Genomic DNA, 21,112 nt, shown 5'->3' with positions numbered 1-21,112 from the left:
TCTGGCAGTCTCTATGGGGGTACCACAGGGTTAAATTCTCGGGCCGACTCTTTTCTCTGTATATATCAATGATGTCTCTCTTGCTGCGGGTGATTCCCTGATCCACCTCTACGCAGACGACACCATTCTGTATACATCTGGCCCTTCTTTGGACACTGTGTTAACTAACCTCCAAACTAGCTTCGATGCCATACAACACTCCTTCCGTGGCCTCCAACTGCTCTTAAATGCTAGTAAAACCAAATGCATGCTTTTCAACCGTTCGCTGCCCGCACCCACCCGCCCGCCCGACTAGCATCACTACTCTGGACTGTTCTGACATAGAATATGTGGACAACTACAAATACCTAGGTGTCTGGCTAGACTGTAAACTCTCCTTCCAGACTCATATTAAACATCTCCAATCCAAAATCAAATCTAGAACTGGCTTTCTATTTTGCAACAAAGCCTCCTTCACTCACGCCACCAAACTTACCCTAGTAAAACTGACTATCCTACCGATCCTCGACTTCGGCGATGTCATCTACAAAATAGCTTCCGATACTCTACTTAGCAAACTGGATGCAGTCTATCACAGTGCCATCCGTTTTGTTACCAAAGCCCCAAATACAACCCACCACTGCGACCTGTATGCTCTCGTAGGCTGGTCCTCGCTACATATTCGTCGCCAAACCCACTGGCTCCAGGTCATCTATAAGTCTATGTGAGCTCTTATCTCAGCTCACTGGTCACGATCACAACACCCACCCGTAGCACGCGCTCCAGCAGGTATATCTCACTGGTCATCCCCAAAGCCAACACCTCCTTTGACCGCCTTCCAGTTCTCTGCTGCCAGTGACTGGAATGAATTGCAAAAATCACTGAGGCTGGAGACTTATATTTCCCTCACTAACTTTAAACATCAGTGCAGCTAACCGATTGCTGCAGCTATACATAGTCCATCTGTAAATAGCCCACCCAATCTAACTACATCATCCCCAAATTGCTTTTATTTACTTTTCTGCTCTTTTGCAAACCAGTATCTCTACTTGCACATCATCATCATCTGCTCATTTATCACTCCAGTGTTAATCTGCTAAATTGTAATTACTTTGCTACTATGGCCTATTTATTGGCTACCTCCTCACGCCATTTGCTCACACTGTATATAGACTTTCTTTTTTTTCTATTGTGTCATTGACTGTACGCTTGTTTTTCCATGTGTAAGTCTGTGTTGTTTATGTCGCACTGCTTTGCTTTATCTTGGCCCAGTCACAGTTGTAAATGAGAACTTGTTCTCAACTAGCTTACCTGGTTAAGTAAAGGTGAAATAAATAAAAAATAATAAAATAGGCCATTATTGTAAATAAGAATTTGTTCTTAACTGACTTAACTGACTTAAAACTGACTTAAAATAAAATGTTGAGCAATGTAATAAAGTAATGACTTTTGAAATAAGTTACGTTACATGTTATGTTGGTTGACAATTTGTTAGCTATGCTATCCTTACGAACCACATAGCATTACAGGAATGTACCTAACGTTAGTTGGATACTAATACATCGAACTTAGCAGATAGTAAATATACTGCCTGCCATCTAACTAACTAACCAACATTTATTGACTTGATTATTCACATCATTCTTAGCAAAGTGGTATAGTCGTTGTGCGTTTCAATGGACATTGTTAATTCTGGCTATCTACTCCGATTTCAGAGCACTGTTGAATATTGCCAGTGTCACTTTTTGTCCAAAATACCAAGTGTTATGTTTGAGGCAAATCCAATACAACACATTACTGAGAACCACTTTCCATATTTTCAAGCATAGTGGTGGCTGCATCATGTTATGGGTATGGTATGCACGTAATCGTTAAGGACTGGGGATTTATTTGAGAATAAAAAATAAACAGAATTGAGATAAGCACAGGCAGAATCCTAGAGAAAAACCTGGTTCAGTCTGTTTTCTAACAGACACTGGGTGATACATTCACCTTTCAGAAAACTTGCTCAGGACCTCAGACTGGGGCTAAGGTTCACCTTCTAACAAGACAACGACCTTAAGCACACAGCCAAGACAATGCAGGAGTGGCTTCGGGACAAATCTCTGAATGTCCTTGAGTAGACCAGCCAGAGCCCAGACTTGAACCCGATCGAACATCTCTGGAGAGATCTGAGAATAACTCTGCAGCGATGCTCCCCATCCAACCTGACAGCACTTGAGAGGATCTACAGAGAAGAATGGGAGAAACTCCCCAAATATAGATGTGCCAAGTTGTTTAAGACAATATGTGTGGGCATAGGCAGACGTTGCAATCAGAGTATGCATTTTATGCATATTCTAATGAGATTCAATAGGCTTCATCTGTCAGTGCTGCCCAAAAAGTTTTCATTTAGGCTACACTGTTGTGCGAATGTCCCGCAAAATCATCCTTTTGTCCCGCATTTGGAGATTTTTAATGTGGTCACCCTAAACGCAATACCTATATTTTTGTTACAGGGTCTGTGAAAATGCTGGAATCATGACTAGGTCTTTAGGTGGCTTTTAACCATGTTTCTTCTACCCTTTACCCCTTTCAGATATATGGAAAAGCTGGTGTACAAAAGCTTATGGTAAATTTGTGGGATTTTGGTTTGTGTGTGAAATGGATAAGAGACAGTACAGGTGCATCAAAGCCAGGACCGAAAGACTGAGAAACATCTCCAGGCAGTCAGACTGTTGAACAGCCATTGTGTAGTAAGACACAAAGATGGTCTCACTCATATAAAACACACACACAAGCTCACACACACCTCATACAAACGCAGACTCCTGTACACACATACACTGTAAGACTTTTCTGTAATTTAACAGTAAAACACTGTATAATGCACAGTAAAATACTGTACATGTGTTTTACAGCAATAATGCTGTAGATTGCACTGCATTATGGTTAAATGCTGAAAAATGCCATTATTATCCCTAATTGGAAGCCTACTGTAAAAATGTCACCAACATACTGTATTTCTTTACAGTAATAGCTTATGCCTGCTGTAGATACAAGTTATTTGTTTCAGGTTTTGTTTCTATGTGTGTGTTTCAGGATGGCTTCCTGAAATTCCCCCAAGCAGCTGATTGGTCGGCTACATCGATGATTGGAGAGCTGACCCCGCCCCCTCGTCAGGATACAGCTGTAGCTCATTAGACTCCTCCAGCTATATAAGCCAGTGTTCTGTTGCTCAGAAGAAAGCTGAGGGTTATATCATATGTTGGTTGGTTCTTAGAAAGCAATTTGGTATGTACTATGTTAGCCATCAGCTCTCTCAGCAACAACTATCTTCTGTGTTAGTTTGTTGCTCAGTCAGATAGAGCTTATTTAATGCCCTGTTGTTTCTCAGAGTTGTTTTTGTGAAATTGTTTGTAATATTTTGTTTCATTTGTTCCCAGGGGGGAAGGGGAAGGCACCTAGGGAGTGCTTAGGCAAGAGGCCTGCAGGCATACTTATACCCGTACTATGTCTATGCACACTAGGTAAGACCTGGGCGGACCACCCCCCTGTATTTTGGTTAGCGCACCAGGTGGTGCCAAATTAGGTAAGTATTGGGTAGGCAGGTAAGGTAGGAGAGGGGGCTTTGACATTTACTTCCTTTGGTTCCATCCAGCCCCTTTTCCCCAAATTTACTGTGCGACGGAATAAATTCCCAGTAAACGGTAAATTCTCTGCCTTGTCATCCTTACTCGCACCTACAATCCCATACCTCTTTCACTCCACGGGGAGTTGAGTTGTAGCAGGGTGTTGCGTTCCCTCTTCCTAGAGGTGTACAAACAACCTTGATCAGCTACTGTTGTCACTGTACCTGCCTCCATCCTCTCCAATTGATTAATCGGGGAAAACATATTTTTGGAACTTCCATCAGTACAATTCTGACCTGCTTCTCCATGAGCTGATTGACTGAACATCACAATTATACATAAAAATACATGTATATTTACGGTGCATATTGTTTCAAAAATGCATTACTGACAGCAACATGACAGACCAATATTGACACTAAGACTGATGTTATTTTTCTGTTGTATCTGTTCGTCCTTGTGAGGCTGGCTCCAGAGGGGACACGCTTCCCTCAGTCAATGGACAGAGATATCTGAAGTGCATGTCTGAGTGGTTCACTCAGTGTTGTCTATGATCTTATAAGTAACTGACCATCACACTCACATACTGGACAAGTAGGCTACCATAACAAATACATTTAGCTCTGCCAAACAACTCCTACAGGCCCTGAAGAAAAATCTGCATGAACTCTTAACAGAGAAACACACGTCCACACAGATGTGCAGTAGAGACTTGTGGGAACACACAGTGACTGGAGTGGACAGTTAATTTGCAACTGCTCCAGTTTTTTTCTGTGTTTTTAGAGGCAGTTAATGTATGTCAGTCATGTCAATCCCTGTTCTTTCAGTGTCGTTATTCATGTATTGGATCTATAGAACATGTGTTGTATCGCTTTCCATGTGATGGAATTGAATATATTATAATTCCTTCAAAAGTCAATGTTGCTTTTGGCTTCCTACAGATGACACAACGAAACATCCTTTATCACAGAAGTTTTCTGTGTACTCTCTAGGAGCAAGAGAGATGAGAGTTGGAAAAGAGCATCTCCTCTCTTGTCACAGCCTCGTTCTGTTTATGTAACCCCCTCAGGCACTGACTCGGGCTGAATTAACCTCTGTCAACTTGCCAAGCATAACCACACGCATGCACACACACAGTCCATTTTGAGAGGCGAAAGCGGCAGAGCCACAATAAATGTATGTAAGCCTTTGCAAGCCTTCGCATGTCAGACAAATGAGGCATTCTGTGGCTGTCTGAGAGGAGACAGATGGACTGAGTGGGAGATGGGACTGAAAGGGAATCGGTGTGCTTGTCTGCCTGCGTCCATCAACCTATATACTCAGTCCAAAAAAGATGAGCTGTACAAACTTGTTTGTGTTTATTTCCCTTGATGCATTTTGACATTTGCATGCTTTTTTGTTGTGCCTAGCTTGGTCTTCTCAGAACTCTTAAACACTCAATCTGTGTATGCGTTTGTGAGTTCTGGCAGGCTGTTGAAGTGTATTTGTTTGTGTATGAGATGGGTGTTTGTGTGGGACTCAATTGGAGGGCAAGAGGAATTAAGCTTAAATTCTGCAGCATTCTGGCTCCTTTTGATTTCACCAAACAGAAACCTAAGTTAGCCGGGGTGAGTATTTTAAGAATGGCCTAGATGGTGAATTTGAGCACATGCTTTTAGAGGAGACAGAATGAGGTTGAGAGAGAAATAGGAGAGCTGAAACTCTGATTCCAAATATAGGTGAATCACATGGTAGTCACTGGAGAATGACACATAAACAAGTAAGAAATAAATACTTTTGTTTGAAATGGAGCTGAGTGTTTGAAGGGGATTGTATTTCATCATTTGGGGTATGATGATCACAAACATCTGAGATTCTGGAACACCATTTTATCCTCAGCTTCAGAGAAAACCTAAAAATACTATGCTGCTGTTGCCATAGTGATTTTGTACCACTGTTAAGCAACTGGACCACTTGCAATGGCAGCCAGAGCAGAGTTAAAAGAAGGGCAAGGATATGAACAACACACAGTCTAGGAGATAGAACAGTCCACTCAGTGGCTTCGCTGTTACATTAACATCAACTACAGTCCCTTCTCAAGAGAATGGAGATATGACATTTTATACTATCTCTATCAAATCACTCAATCTCTCTATCTGCAATCTCACACAGGAATGGGACTAGATAAAACACATCAATCCGAAATTCCTTTTTGATACTGTCGCAAAGCTAACTAAAAAGCAGCATTCCCCAAGAGAGGATGACTTTCACTTCAGCAGTGATAAATTCATGAACTTCTTTGAGGAAAAGATTATGATTATTAGAAAGCAAATTACAGACTCCTCTTTAAATCTGTGTATTCCTTCAAAGCTCAGTTGTCCTGAGTCTGCACAACTCTCCCAGGACCTAGGATCAAGAGAGACGCTCAAGTGTTTTAGTACTATATCTCTTGACACAATGATGAAAATAATCATGGCCTCTAAACCTTCAAGCTGCATACTGGACCCTGTTCCAACTAAACTACTGAAAGAGCTGCTTCCTGTGCTTGGCCCTCCTATGTTGAACATAATAAACGTCTCTCTATCCACCGGATGTGTACCAAACTCACTAAAAGTGGCAGTAATAAAGCCTCTCTTGAAAAAGCCAAACCTTGACCCAGAAAATATAAAAAACTATCGGCCTATATCGAATCTTCCATTCCTCTCAGAAATTTTAGAAAAGGCTGTTGCGCAGCAACTTACTGCCTTCCTGAAGACAAACAATGTATACGAAATGCTTCAGTCTGGTTTTAGACCCCATCATAGCACTGAGACGGCACTTGTGAAGTTGGTAAATGACATTTTAATGACATCGGACCGAGGCTCTGCATCTGTCCTCGTGCTCCTAGACCTTAGTGCTGCTTTTGATACCATCGATCACCACATTCTTTTGGAGAGATTGGAAACCCAAATTGGTCTACACGGACAAGTTCTGGCCTGGTTTAGATCTTATCTGTCGGAAAGATATCGGTTTGTCTCTGTGAATGGTTTGTCCTCTGACAAATCAACTGTAAATTTCGGTGTTCCTCAAGGTTCTGTTTTAGGACCACTATTGTTTTCACTATTTATTTTACCTCTTGGGGATGTTATTCAAAAACATAATGTTAACTTTCACTGCTATGCGGATGACACACAGCTGTACGTTTCAATGAAACATGGTGAAGCCCCAAAATTGCCCTTGCTAGAAGCATGTGTTTCAGACATAAGGAAGTGGATGGCTGCAAACTTTCTACTTTTAAACTCGGACAAAACAGAGATGCTTGTTCTAGGTCCCAAGAAACAAAGAGATCTTCTGTTGAATCTGACAATTAATCTTAATGGTTGTACAGTCGTCTCAAATAAAACTGTGAAGGACCTCGGCGTTACTCTGGACCCTGATCTCTCTTTTGAAGAACATATCAAGACCATTTCACGGACAGCTTTTTTCCATCTACGTAACATTGCAAAAATCAGAAACTTTCTGTCCAAAAATGATGCAGAAACATTAATCCATGCTTTTGTCACTTCTAGGTTAGACTACTGCAATGCTCTACTTTCCGGCTACCCGGATAAAGCACTAAATAAACTTCAGTTGGTGCTAAATACGGCTGCTAGAATCCTGACTAGAACCAAAAAATGTGATCATATTACTCCAGTGCTAGCCTCTCTACACTGGCTTCCTGTCAAAGCAAGGGCTGATTTCAAGGATTTACTGCTAACCTACAAAGCATTACATGGGCTTGCTCCTACCTATCTCTCTGATTTGGCCCTGCCGTACATACCTACACGTACGCTACGGTCACAAGACGCAGGCCTCCTAATTGTCCCTAGAATTTCTAAGCAAACAGCTGGAGGTAGGGCTTTCTCCTATAGAGCTCCATTTTTATGGAACGGTCTGCCTACCCATGTCAGAGACGCAAACTCGGTCTCAACCTTTAAGTCTTTACTGAAGACTCATCTCTTCAGTGGGTCATATGATTGAGTGTAGTCTGGCCCAGGAGTGGGAAGGTGAACGGAAAGGCTCTGGAGCAACGAACCGCCCTTGCTGTCTCTGCCTGGCCGGTTCCCCTCTTTCCACTGGGATTCTCTGCCTCTAACCCTATTACAGGGGCTGAGTCACTGGCTTAGTGGGGCTCTCTCATGCTGTCCCTGGAAGGGGTGCGTCACCTGAGTGGGTTGATTCACTGATGTGGTCATCCTGTCTGGGTTGGCGCCCCCCCTTGGGTTGTGCCATGGCAGAGATCTTTGTGGGCTATACTCAGCCTTGTCTCAGGATGGTAAGTTGGTGGTTGAAGATATCTCTCTAGTGGTGTGGGGGCTGTGCTTTGGCAAAGTGGGTGGGGTTATATCCTTCCTGTTTGGCCCTGTCCGGGGGGTGTCCTCGGATGGGGCCACAGTGTCTCCTGACCCCTCCTGTCTCAGCCTCCAGTATTTATGCTGCAGTAGTTTGTGTCGGGGGGCTAGGGTCAGTTTGTTTTATATCTGGAGTACTTCTCCTGTCCTATTCGGTGTCCTGTGTGAATCTAAGTGTGCGTTCTCTAATTCTCTCCTTCTCTCTTTCTTTCTCTCTCTCGGAGGACCTGAGCCCTAGGACCATGCCCCAGGACTACCTGACATGATGACTCCTTGCTGTCCCCAGTCCATCTGACCGTGCTGCTGCTCGTTTCAACTGTTCTGCCTTATTATTATACGACCATGCTGGTCATTTATGAACATTTGAACATCTTGGCCATGTTCTGTTATAATCTCCACCCGGCACAGCCAGAAGAGGACTGGCCACCCCACATAGCCTGGTTCCTCTCCAGGTTTCTTCCTAGGTTTTGGCCTTTCTAGGGAGTTTTTCCTAGCCACCGTGCTTCTACACCTGCATTGCTTGCTGTTTGGGGTTTTAGGCTGGGTTTCTGTACAGCACTTTGAGATATCAGCTGATGTACGAAGGGCTATATAAATAAATTTGATTTGATCAAATATCTTTAGTATGGCGATAAATGGAGAGACTGATTTCAAGCAGTGAATGTGCTTGTGTTTGTGCGTGCCTGTGTGCATTTGTGTGTACATGTACTGCCTGTGTGCCCCCTGCCCTGATCCACCCAGCTGTTTACCCTGAGGTTGGAGCTGTGTCCTCTGGGTCACATCAGCCAGTTGGTCAGACCTGCTCCACATACAGTGCAGAGGTTTAACATGAGACTCCTACCCCACATACATAGGTTTATTAGCAGGACACTGCCCCTTTAAATCAGTCAGACTAACTAGAGAAACAAGAGACCTGTAGACAGAAGACTGACGCACTGACCGACACAATGGCTTGTGCGTATTGCAGAAAACATCTCTGATTGTCAATGTCCACCATATGTTATTTATTGAAGCACAGCACATAGAGTTAAAGGGGAAGTTGAGCTGCTAGGCAGATAATGGTCTATCACCTCTGTGTACACAGGAGAGAGAGAAGAGCTCTGAATGCTCAGTGAGTGGATCACATGTCTCCAGAAGTCTGTGACTCATAGCATTCCTCCCGAGGCTGATTGACTCTCCTCTCCTCAGTCTCGTTTCCTCTGATTCCACCTCAGACTGGTTAGGACCTGACGGTGGGCTGCCCCAGACACCATCTCCCCACAGCTCTGGATGACCTCACTTGACCTTTTACTGTAGTACCAGCCCCATCTGACACCATCACACACACAGTCTCTGTATTCCTTTCTGGACCATATAGCTGTCATGTGGCGCTTTGTATCATTTATTTAGATTAGCTCCAGAGAGCCCATGTTTCTCAGTAACACAATGCGATCATGATAAATGTTCATCTGACATTTTAATAAACTGAAAGTGATACTTTCAAGTGTTATTTAGATGGGATTCTAGCCTCCATTCTTAGATGTGATCTAACAGAGCAGTCTGAGCCCTGTGGTCAGGTCTTTCCCCCTGACCCAGCAGGTGGTAGTGGGACTGCATCATGACTGACATTATGGAGCTGCAGTTCTCATACTTTCCAAACGAATCATGGATTAAATTGTTTTATAAATGCGCTGGTACTTTGAGAGGCATTCCCCATCATTATTCACATTAACTTTCCTTCCATCAAATGTGTATAATCTAAGAGCGTTGTCAGCTGTCTATTATAGTCAGGGTTCATTCTAGTTTGCAGGGTAAAAACACGAAGTCCCATTACAACCAATTGGACTCGGTGTGCCAGAAGGGGACTTGATTTTGTTGGTGCCAAAAAAGATCCAAGTGACATTTTCAATAAATTATACATGTTTTTCTATCCATTACATGTCAACATTGTATTAGCTGAAAGCTATTTTTAGAAAACATGTGGGGCAAGAAGCAGTTTTAGAAGCAGTAAAAACTTGCAATGCAAGTTCTGTTTTTGTCTGATTGTAGTGAGAATGATCGTAACTGTATAATACAGTATTAGCACACAAAGAGAACAGAGCAGAACAGTACATTTTACCACAACCAAAACAGTTTTTATTTCCCCTCCAACAAACTGTGGACAATCCAGATAATTTACAAGATATAGGTACAGTTGAAATCCGAAGTTTACATACACCTTAGCCAAATACATTTAAACTCAGTTTTTCACAATTCCTGACATTTAATCAGAGTAAAAATTCCCTGTCTTAGGTCAGTTAGGATCACCACTTTATTTTAAGAATGTGAAATGTCAGAATAATAGTAGAGAGAATGATTTATTTCATCACATTCCCAGTGGGTCAGAAGTTTACAAACACTCAATTAGTATTTGGTAGCATTGCCTTTCAATTGTTTAACTTGGGTCAAACGTTTTGGGTAGCCTTCCACGAGCTTCCCACAATAAGTTGGGTGAATTTTGGCCCATTCCTCCTGACAGAGCTGGAGTAAATGAGTCAGGTTTGTCAGCCTCCTTGCTCGCACACACTTTTTCAGTTCTGCCAACAAATGTTCTACAGGATTGAGGTCAGGGCTTTGTGATGGCCACTCCAATACCTTGACTTTGTTGTCCATAAGCCATTTTTTCCACAACTTTGTATGCTTGGGATCATTGTCCATTTGGAAGTCCCATTTGCGACCAAGCTTTAACTTCCTGACTGATGCCTTGAGATGTTGCTTCCATATATCCACATCATTTTCCTTCCTCATGATGCCATCTATTTTGTGAAGTGCACCAGTCCCTCCTGCAGCCAAACACCCCCACAACATGATGCTGCCACCCCCGTGTTTCACGGTTGAGATGGTGTTCTTCGGCTTACAAGCCTCTCCCTTTTTCCTCCAAAAATAACGATGGTCATTATGGCCAAACAGTTCTATTTTTGTTTCATCAGACCAGAGGACATTTCTACAAAAAGTATGATCTTTATCCCCATGTGCAGTTGCAAACCGTACTCTGGCTTTTTTATGGTGGTTTTTGAGCAGTGGCTTCTTCCTTGCTAAGCGGCCTTTCAGGTTATGTCAATATAGGACTCGTTTTACTGTGGATATAGATACTTTTGTACCTGTTCCCTCCAGCATCTTCACAAGGTCCTTTGCTGTTGTTCTGGGATTGACATGCACTTTTCGCACTAAAGTACATTCATCTCTAGGAGACGGAACGCGTCTCCTTCCTGAGCGGTATGACGGCTGCATGGTCCCATGGTGTTTATACTTGGGTACTATTGTTTGTACAGATGAACGTGGTAGTTTCAGGTGTTTCGAAATTACTCCCAAGGATGAACCAGACTTGTGGAGGTCTACATTTTATTTTCTGAGGTCATGATGTCAAGCAAAGAGGCACTGAGTTTGAAGGTAGGCCTTGAAATACATCCACAGGTACACCTCCAATTGACTCAAATGATGTCAATTAGCCTATCAGAAGCTTCTAAAGCCGTGACATAATTTTCTGGAATTTTCCAAGCTGTTTAAAGGCACAGTCAACTTAATGTATGTAAACTTCTGACCCACTGGAATTGTGATACAGTGAATTATAAGTGAAATAATCTGTCTGTAAACAATTGTTGGAAAAATGACTTGTGTCATGCACAAAGTAGATGTCCTAACCGACTTGCCAAATCTATAGTTTGTTAACAAGAAATTTGTGTAGTGGTTGAAAAACAAGTTTTAATGACTCCAACCTCAGTGTATGTAATCTTCCGACTTCAACTGTACCTGAACATGTCAAATAATAACATTAATTAATATTATTCTACCAAAATGAATAATATACAATAACATACAATTATTTCAATTTTTTATTTTAATTTTATTTAAGAAACATGTCAAATAAATAAAGCTATAGTCCCTGTATGTAATGTAATTGCTATCTGAATATAACATAGTATCTTCTATGAATGCAAAAGGATAAGAAAAGAGGGTGGAAAAATAAACTGGTATAGAAGAAAAATGGAAGATGAGATTATGTTTTCTCTTTCCTCTCATCAACTTTAATATTTCACACACATACATCAGTTCCTCTGTTTGCTTTTTCAAGTACATCTGCCCGATCAGTAGCACACATCAAAATCAGTGCATGTGTGTGTGTGCTTGCATAAGCCAGGCACCTTTGGACAGTTGGAATCCATGCTTGCAGTCTTGGACTTCATTTCAAACCTCCTTGTGTTGCTTTTCCCCTAAATAAATAACTGGATAAAATAACCAACTTCGTAATAGGTAACAGAGTAAGCAGATAATGGCGACAACTCACTGAGTCAACTAAAGAAGACTGCAAATGTCTCTTCAAATGTAACCTTCATGGCCCTTTGTATCCCTTGTGGATATAAACAAAAACACCCAAATGAAGGACTCCTGTGGAAAAACTGGCAACAGCAATGTTCAGTGTGCACCTCTGGCCAGCCTCTGTAGTCCAGTGTGCTGCTTCTTCTATGAGTCCAATAGAGAGAAGAGAAACTGTGTGTGTGTGTTTTAGTCTGTGCAGTGGTCCTCCAGCTGGGATATGATGGTGATGAGGTTCTGCAGACCGAAGATGTAGCCACTGTCCTGGCCCTCGTGCACCACACTGTCCTCCACATAGTCAGGGCACGTGGTGTGGGCAAAGTCAATCATCCTCACGTCCACCGCCGGGCCAGGGCCTGTATCAGATCGGGCTGCCAGACGTCCACCATCAGTGCTACCACTACTACTGCTGCCGGGAAACCCAAACGCACTTGCCTCTTCATCTTTCTCCACTTCCTCCTCTTCTTCCTCCTCAGACAGACCGCCCTCGGGGCCTCTGCGTGTGTGTGTGCGGGGCGGCTCACCATCGTAGATGATGAGCAGGGAGGAGGAATAGAAGCGGTAGGACTCACAGCCCTCCAGAGCTGCCTGCATCTCCCTGAGCCTCCGCAGCACCGGGGAGAGCAGCTCGCTCCGCAGACGCCGCCCGTCCCGGAAGAACTGAAACAGAGCCTCCTTGAAGCCCGACAGGGTCAGTTTACGCCCAATGTACTTATCCATGAACATGAGCTGACCCGAGTCTGACTGGTATACCTGAGAGAGAGGTAGGAGACGGAGGGGTTCAGAAACACATTTCTTCCCTTTCATTCTGAACTAGAACTAAGCTATGCCTCGCCAATATATCATTTCAGACTCTTCAATTCTGCCCCATCCCCATCAATAACACAAGTTAACATTGTACCTGCATGCCACAGAGGCGTACTCCGATGGAGGCAGAGGTGCTTTGCTGGCACTTGCGGATTTGCATGACCTTCTTCTCCTCAGACACGTTGTCACCGTGCTGCCGCGTGCCCATCTTCAGGTCCAGCACGCACGGAACCGCATGACGCCACGTCAGGTTCTCCAGCAGGATGAATTCTGGGAAGGGGTCCTGAGTCAAGGAGCCTCTGGTTACAGGAGAACCACATCATATTCCTAATGCACCTGGTTGGAGACTTAACTCTCCGCTAATGTAGTAGGAAGACCTGAATCCCTATCAGCAGACACTAATTCATCAGATGGACCGGACACCAATCCATCTCGAGCCATTACTCACATCAATCCACTTCACTTACAAATACACAGATGTCACAAGTGGATTATCTGTGAGATTGTAAGGCTACTTTGGGCACAAGATTCTGCAGAGTGAAGAAATAGGCAGCACTATACAGTAATACGTTTAGGTACAGTACATGGACAAACTTTGCAGGCAGGTGCTGGACGGCCTGATGTTCAAAGTGGTTGTTCCACGCTGAAAGGATACTGTACTGGTTGCGGTGCTTGGCGTTCTCCTTCATCCTCTGTAGGTGTTTCTGTTGGAGTTTGAGTCTCCAGGGGTTGTGTTGGATGGCGTTTCTGCTTCCCACAGGCACCTCCTCCTGCTGCAGCCATGCCAACACCTCCCCCTCGAGATTATGACTGGGGGAAATAGGAAGAGAGGAGTCAGGAGGGGTGGAGAGCATCAAGCTTACATTCTAGAACCTACAATGTGTCTCAACATACAGGTATCAGGTAACTTCCAAAATAAAGGAAAATGTGCGATACAAAGTATCTTGAAAGCAGGTGCTTGCACACAGGCATGGTTCCTGAGTATATTAAGCAATTAACATCCCAAACATTCCGAATCCCAAAGCTGACAAGGTGAAAATCTGTCGTTCTGCCCCTGAACAAGGCAGTTAACCCACTGTTTGTTCTTAACTGACTTCCCTAGTTAAATAAATGTAAAATAAAAATGTTTAGGGTCATGTATAAAAATGCCCAGTTGCTCATTATTTTGACTAGAAGAAAAGATCTCAGTGACTTTAAAAGAGGGGTCTCAAATGTGTGTGTATGTCTCAGTCAACAGTCACCCTGTTTATCTCTTTATTGGTGTATCTCAGTAGGTCTCTGTAACAGTGTTTCAAGTGCATCCGTCTCTCTCTCGTCTCTCACCTCTTGTCCTTGTCTTTGCGTGAGTCCAGCAGACTCTGGGCAGACAGATGCTTGATGCCCCACTGGTGCATCTTGCTGTTGGGCTCGCCATTGACCGATGGGTCTATATTCTCCAGGTCCCCCACCCCAGAGTCACTTTGCAGTGGATACGCTATGAGACACAGGTTGCCCTCCTCATCCTCCTCAAAATTCACAGATACCACACCTGGGGTCAGAGAGAGACAAAAAGGGAGAAGAAAAACCGGTAAGACATCAACCTCGTAGAAATTGCAAAGCAATGGTTATTTTGACTCTCTCTCTGTAATACTGTATTTGAATTCCTATGCAGGAAATAGAATAAACTGGGAAGTATTTGTCTGGGCAATTCCACGGTAACAGAATTGCGCTGAGACTAAGATTTTTCACTTAAAATATATGCCAAACAAAAACCATTGACTTCAAAGTTAAACAAACCATACAACTCACAAGGACTACTTTTAACACTTTACACTGAAGACTTTACAAAAACACATTCACTGGAAGAACTGTGCAGATTCAACATTTGGTAACAGAATTCCGGCAAATCTCCCTCAGTTTTTTTGTGACCACGTTTTCCAAAAACTCTGAAAGTCATTCTCTTCATGGTGATCTATCCTAAATAGGTACACAAAGGTATAAATATGCATAATCCTCCTTTGCATATTTGGGTACTATTCTACACACTATTTGGGTATAGCTCTGCCCCCAAACTAGAACAAATTTGTTTCAGCCGGACCAAATCTGAACCAATCATAAACCAGGTTTCCATCCAACCTTTTAACCTTTCTAGGGCAGGCGTTCCGTTAGCGGAACCCCTCGACAACATTCAGCTGATAAGGCAGCGTGCAAAATTCAAAAATATTTTTTAGAAATATGTAACTTTCACACATTTTTATTTATTTAACTAGGCAAGTCAGTTAAGAACAAATTCTTATTTTCAATGACGGCCTAGGAACAGTGGGTTAACTGCTTGTTCAGGGGCAGAACAACAGATTTGTACCTTGTCAGCTCAGGGATTTGAACTTGCAACCTTTCGGTTACTAGTCCAATGCTCTAACCACTAGGCTACCCTGCCGCCCTGCCAATACAGCAAATGAAAGATAAACATCTTGTTAATCTACCCATCATGTCCGATTTCAAAAATGCTTTACAGCGAAACCACAACATATAATCAATCATATGTTAGGTCATAGCCAAGTCAAAAAAACACACAGCCATTTTTCCAGCCAAAGATAGGAGTCACAAAAAGCAGAAATATAGATACAATTAATCACTAACCTTTGATGATCTTCATCAGATGACACTCATAGGACATAATTTTACACAATACATGTATGCTTTGTTCGATAATGTGCATGTTTATATCCACAAATCTCAGTTTACATTGGCACGTTACGTGCAGTAATGTTTTGATTCCAAAACATCCGGTGATTTTGCAGAAATACTCATAATAAACATTGATAAAATATACAAGTGCTATTCACAGAATTAAAGGTAGACTTCTCCTTAATGCAACTGCTGTGTCAGATTATTATTATTTTTTACAGAAAAAGCATAATCTGAGAACGGCGCTCAGAGGCCAATCCAGCCAAAGAAATATCCGCCATGTTGGAGTCAACAGAAGTTAGAAATAACACTATAATTATTCACTTACCTTTGATGATCTTCATCAGAAGGCACTCCCAGGAATCCCAGTTTGACAATAAATGACTGATTTGTTCCATAAAGTTCCATAAAGTCCATAATTTATGTCCAAATAGACACTTGTTGTTAGCGTGTTCAGCCCAGTAATCCATCTTCATGTGGCGCGAGCACTTCTTCCAGACAAAAACTCAAAGTTCCATTACAGGTCGTAGAAACAAGTCAAACGATGTATGGAATCAATCTTTAGGATGTTTTTAACAAAACATCAATAAGCTTCCAACCGGAGAATTCCTATGTCTGAAGAAAAGCACTGGAACGAGAGGTAACTTTGTTGGGAGCACGCGTCACGAGCCTGAGACACTCTGCCAGACCACTGACTCAGAAAGGGCTCATGAGCCCCTCCTTTATAGTAGAATCCTCATTCAAGTTTCTAAAGAAGGTTGACATCTAGTGGAAGCCGTAGGAAGTGCAACTTTATCCATATCCCACTGTGTATTCGGTATGCCAAGCTTTGAAAAACTACAAACCTCAGATTTCCCACTTCCTGGTTGGATTTTTCTCAGGTTTTCGCCTGCCATATGAGTTCTGTTATACTCACAGACATCATTCAAACAGTTTTAGAAACTTTCGAGTGTTTTCTATCCAATACTAATACTAATATGCATATATTAGCATCAGGGACAGAGTAGGAGGCTCTGGGCATTCTGTTCATCCAAAGTCAGTTAAGAACAAATTCTTATTTTCAATGATGGCCTAAGGAACAGTGGGTTAACTGCTTGTTCAGGGGCAGAACAACAGATTTGTACCTTGTCAGCTCGGGGGTTTGAACTTGCAACCTTCCGGTTATTAGTCCAACGTTCTAACCACTAGGCTACCCTGCCACCCCAAAATACTGCCCCCTATCCCAAAAGAGTTTTAATGCAAGCAAAGTACATGTCGGATAAAAATGTCACGACAGGCCTGATGGAAACAGCAAATTTGTGGGTGGGATCTTTTTGTGTCGGTGACATGAATTATGTGAGAAACGATGATGGAAATGCCTTTATGTGTAAATATTGATATAATAACCATAATATCGAAGTAAACGTGGAGTCACACGATTTTGTGTGGTCCTCCCACTACGATTTTGGGAAAGCATGCAGTTTATTAGGCTACAGATGAAATAAGATATGTGTTGAATGTGCACAGTGATGAGCTTGACACTCCTTTCCAATAAATATTGAGGGTCTTATTCTGATGAGCGATGCGTGGCTGCCGTTTGACAAATATAAATCATCTTGTACTCATCATGTAGGTAGCCTGCCCGCACTGTTTATGTGAGCTGTTGGCTAGAGCACACTGCCAAGACCATAGATTCGCTACATAACGCAATATTTCTTCTGACAAAACGATCAGTGGAGTTTAAATTCAATGGAATCAAATCAAATGTATTTATATAGCCCTTCTTACATAGGCTGATATATCAAAGTGCTGTACAGAAACCCTAATACCCCAAACAGCAAGCAATGCAGGTGTATTTTTTATTCGGTACATGTGAATGTAACCGCAAAAGTTATTTATATGTGCACTACGTTATCACATAATGACTGTTGTCCGCAACAAGACAATTTGACTGTAACATCTCTGGTGGGAAAATGTGCATATTGTTTTTGTGGATTTTAGAATATCAAAATCAGTCACCAATTGGATGGAAACCTAGCTAGTAGAGTCTATGTTTCACAAGTTTGGACATCAAAGTACAGTACAGTAGAGCTCAGTAGAGTATCCAGTACAGTATAGTTCTGTACCGTAGAGTACAATACATTGTACTGTCCTCGTGTGTTCTACTGAACTCTACCATATTGTACTGAACTCTACTTTTCTTTACTGTACTCTACTGTGCTGTACTGTCCAAACTTGTGAACCCAATTGTGGTTCGTAACTATTATGATTTCCCATTGTAGCCAATTCAATTGCATAGATTCCGTTACTGATTCTTTCAAACATTTCTAGTTATCACTTAACAATTCATGAACAAAATTGATATCAGTAAAATCACAATAACTAGTGGATAGGCTTTTCCTTGTTACTTCCGTGAACTTTCATTATCCTCCCTCCTCATGAGGGAGACCAAATTAAATATGTGGGTTTACTTATTTTCTTATTCCATTTTTTTGGGATGGAAAATAGCCTTTAAAAAAAAATATATATATATATATACATATATATATGAAAGCTAAGAGTATATCTTTTATGTATATGTATTATGTATATATATATATTTCTTAATCTAAAAAAGATATACTCTTAGCTTTCATTTGACATGACACGATGAACTTCACATATTGGTGCTCAATGATCCTTTTACATGCAAATGGACTGTCTCTTACCCCCAACTCTTTTTACTCTCCTGCCTTTCTAAAGTTCCAGAGCTGTCTGCCCTGGTGTCTCTCAACCTGATAGAGATCAAAGGACCTGGACAACATGACAAACATACACACAGATCTCCCAACTCGGATCTTGAACAAGCGAGAGAGAAAGAGCAATGGAGATATGGGGCTTGGGGAAAACAAATTGAGGCTGTGTCTATCTGGAAATCTTGTTTATATTTGAGTACAGTATGCTGTTGTGTAAACACACACACACACTCCCAATATTATACTATCAATCATGCAGAAAAGGAAAGTTACTCCGAACACAAACCACCAAAGCTCGAGCAGATGCAATCAAAAATGTTATTGATTTTAATTGATTTAAACTGGTTTGTCAAACCATTATAGCAGTAATATTATTAAACAGTAGACGACAGAGCAAAATTAAATAAAACATCTTAAAAACACCATAGAGTACCAACAAACAACAAACACAACACATGTAAACCTATGCATATTGCCTTACAACAACTTGTGCAATAAGAGAACAGAACAGCAGCATGCACAGTTTGCAGTCTCTGTAGATGGACCAGATGGATGAAGTGAAAGCCTATTTCAGCCACTCAGTCTCTCACGCCATTCTACCCATCCCGCAAGTGCATCATTCTAACCCCCCTCTCTCATGAGTCATGCCCCACCCTACCCAGAATCCACCTCTCTCACCCAGCCACCCCAACTCTCTGTGGGGATGCATAGGACACAACAGCTGCAAATATTAACATGGAAAGGTACTGTAGCTCAAAGGGAAGATTGAAGATAGAAAAGGGAGATACCGACTGGGATGAATTGGATCTCCTCTTCCTTGTGTACACACACAGGTTCACCTTTCACTTGTCTGTCAGGGACTAAAGACAAACAGCTGCAGTGAACCATAACACAGTGTTAGATAACCCACTGTTAAAGGGCTAGACAGTGGAGGGGAGATGCAGCACTGGAGGTGGAAGGGGAGAGTTAACCAGATTGGGAGGACTTTAGGACCCTGCAGGTCCACACTGCCTTCTGAATCTCAAGCCTTAGATATTGATGTCATGGTATGACAGATTCACCCCTCTCCTGTTAGAATGCATATTTGTGTATGTGTGCAACTAAACCTGTCTTCAGTTAATGCATACTATACTACATTCTACTTGCTCTGCATGCTCTCTGGGCAGAGAAACACAGCTCCAACCTGTTTCTGTGTGACTGCACACAGGGGCAGGGCAGGACACCCTGGTGGTGCTCCAATGCTACAGCGCCCACCTGTGGCCAGGTCCAATAGCACCTGCTACCACACAGCATCCTGGCTGGCCTGCAAAGTCCTACCCTGGGCCTTGGAGAATTGACAAAACCCACCTGATCCTTCTGTGGAGGGGCACAGTCAGACTTCCTGAAAACACCCTAAAACCGTGGGCTTACATGGACTGTGAATAATGAAAATTGCATTGAGAAAAATGCATGCACCTGCAATAACCTACCCTCTTTTCCAACCGCCTTCCAAGAGATAGTGAGAGAGAGGATGGAATATGGAAAAAGAGAGAGAGAACACAGCAGCACAACATTAGCCCAGTCACACACAGTAGATGGATGTGGTGGAGGTTGTGGTTAGGAAAGGGAAAGGGGGATACCTAGTCAGTTGTAAAACTGAATGCATTCAACTGAAATGTGTCTTCCGGGGTAGCCTCTTACCTCTGTACTGGGGGGTGAACCTCCTCATGGCGCTGGGTAGGCTCTTGTAGAACTGGTGCTCTCGGGGGATGAGGGGCTTGCAGATGGTCTGCTCCCCGAAACGCAGCACGCAGCAGTGGCCCCCCACCTGGTGCATGAAGGGCTCAAGCGGGACCCCTTTCTCCAGATAGTGTTGTAGCTGCTGCTGCGTCTGCTGCTGCTTGGCCTGCATGGTCTGAGCCTCCATGACCGGACTCATCCTCCACTGACCCGGAGTACAGCGCCACATGCATTAGTCTCCCTCCTCGGGGAGACAGTGCAGCAGGGCCGCAAGGGGACAGTCGGACAAACACACGCAGGCCGCTGGGTATGATGATGTTGTTGTCGTTTATTTCGATCCCTCCTTTTCTTTGGTTCCCTCAGAGGAGGCTGTGATTATCTCTCCTCTGTTCAGGAGGGATTTTGCAAGACAAAAACAAAGAGGGAAGTAGGAAGAGAGAGAGAGAGAGAGAAATATCATCGGCGTCTGTTGATCTTAAATCCCTTTTTTCCTCCTGGCCTTGGAAAGCAGATGGCAGAGAGGTGTAGGAACAGACAGTCCTTTGTGTCCTGAGGTTGAAAGAGGAAGGTTTGCGCAGCTGCTTCTGCTTTCCAGAGTCTGGTCTGCCTGACTCCACTGAAACCCTCCTGACACTGACAGCCTGCACTTGCTCTGACTGGTAACTCTCACAAGCACAAACACAGAACCGCCCGCTCAGCCCACTTCCACCAATCACAGTCAGGAGCAGGTTGTTGGGTGGTAACCCTTCGAGGGAAGAGAGCGTGCAAACGAAGAGGGAGGGGAGAGAGAAAAAAGGAAAGAAGCAGAAAAACAGAGTTATGAGGAGGGATGGGATGAGCTGAACTGAACTCAGCTATTTCCCTCTGTGTGACAGAAGCGTTTTAAACCTTAACAACCTCACACAACAAACTGCATTTCCTCATTCAGACCAAC

General features: G+C 42.9%; 1 protein-coding gene across 1 annotated transcript; it reads right to left on the bottom strand.

Annotated features, from left to right (window-relative positions):
• Positions 1-11,638: 11,638 nt before the first annotated feature.
• On the bottom strand, positions 11,639-20,838 carry LOC112254402 (inositol hexakisphosphate kinase 2). The gene is made up of 5 exons (XM_024426968.2): positions 20,140-20,838; positions 14,402-14,606; positions 13,734-13,888; positions 13,173-13,348; positions 11,639-13,024 (listed from the first exon to the last, which is right to left on the bottom strand). The coding sequence occupies exons 1-5, from the start codon at positions 20,405-20,407 to the stop codon at positions 12,461-12,463; spliced, it is 1,368 nt and encodes a 455-aa protein (XP_024282736.1). The 5' UTR covers positions 20,408-20,838; the 3' UTR covers positions 11,639-12,460.
• Positions 20,839-21,112: the final 274 nt, after the last annotated feature.

The sequence above is a fragment of the Oncorhynchus tshawytscha genome, linkage group LG07, assembly GCF_018296145.1.
Source record: "Oncorhynchus tshawytscha isolate Ot180627B linkage group LG07, Otsh_v2.0, whole genome shotgun sequence".
Lineage (NCBI taxonomy): Eukaryota > Metazoa > Chordata > Actinopteri > Salmoniformes > Salmonidae > Oncorhynchus > Oncorhynchus tshawytscha.
This window is presented reverse-complemented; position numbering and strand designations above follow the sequence as displayed.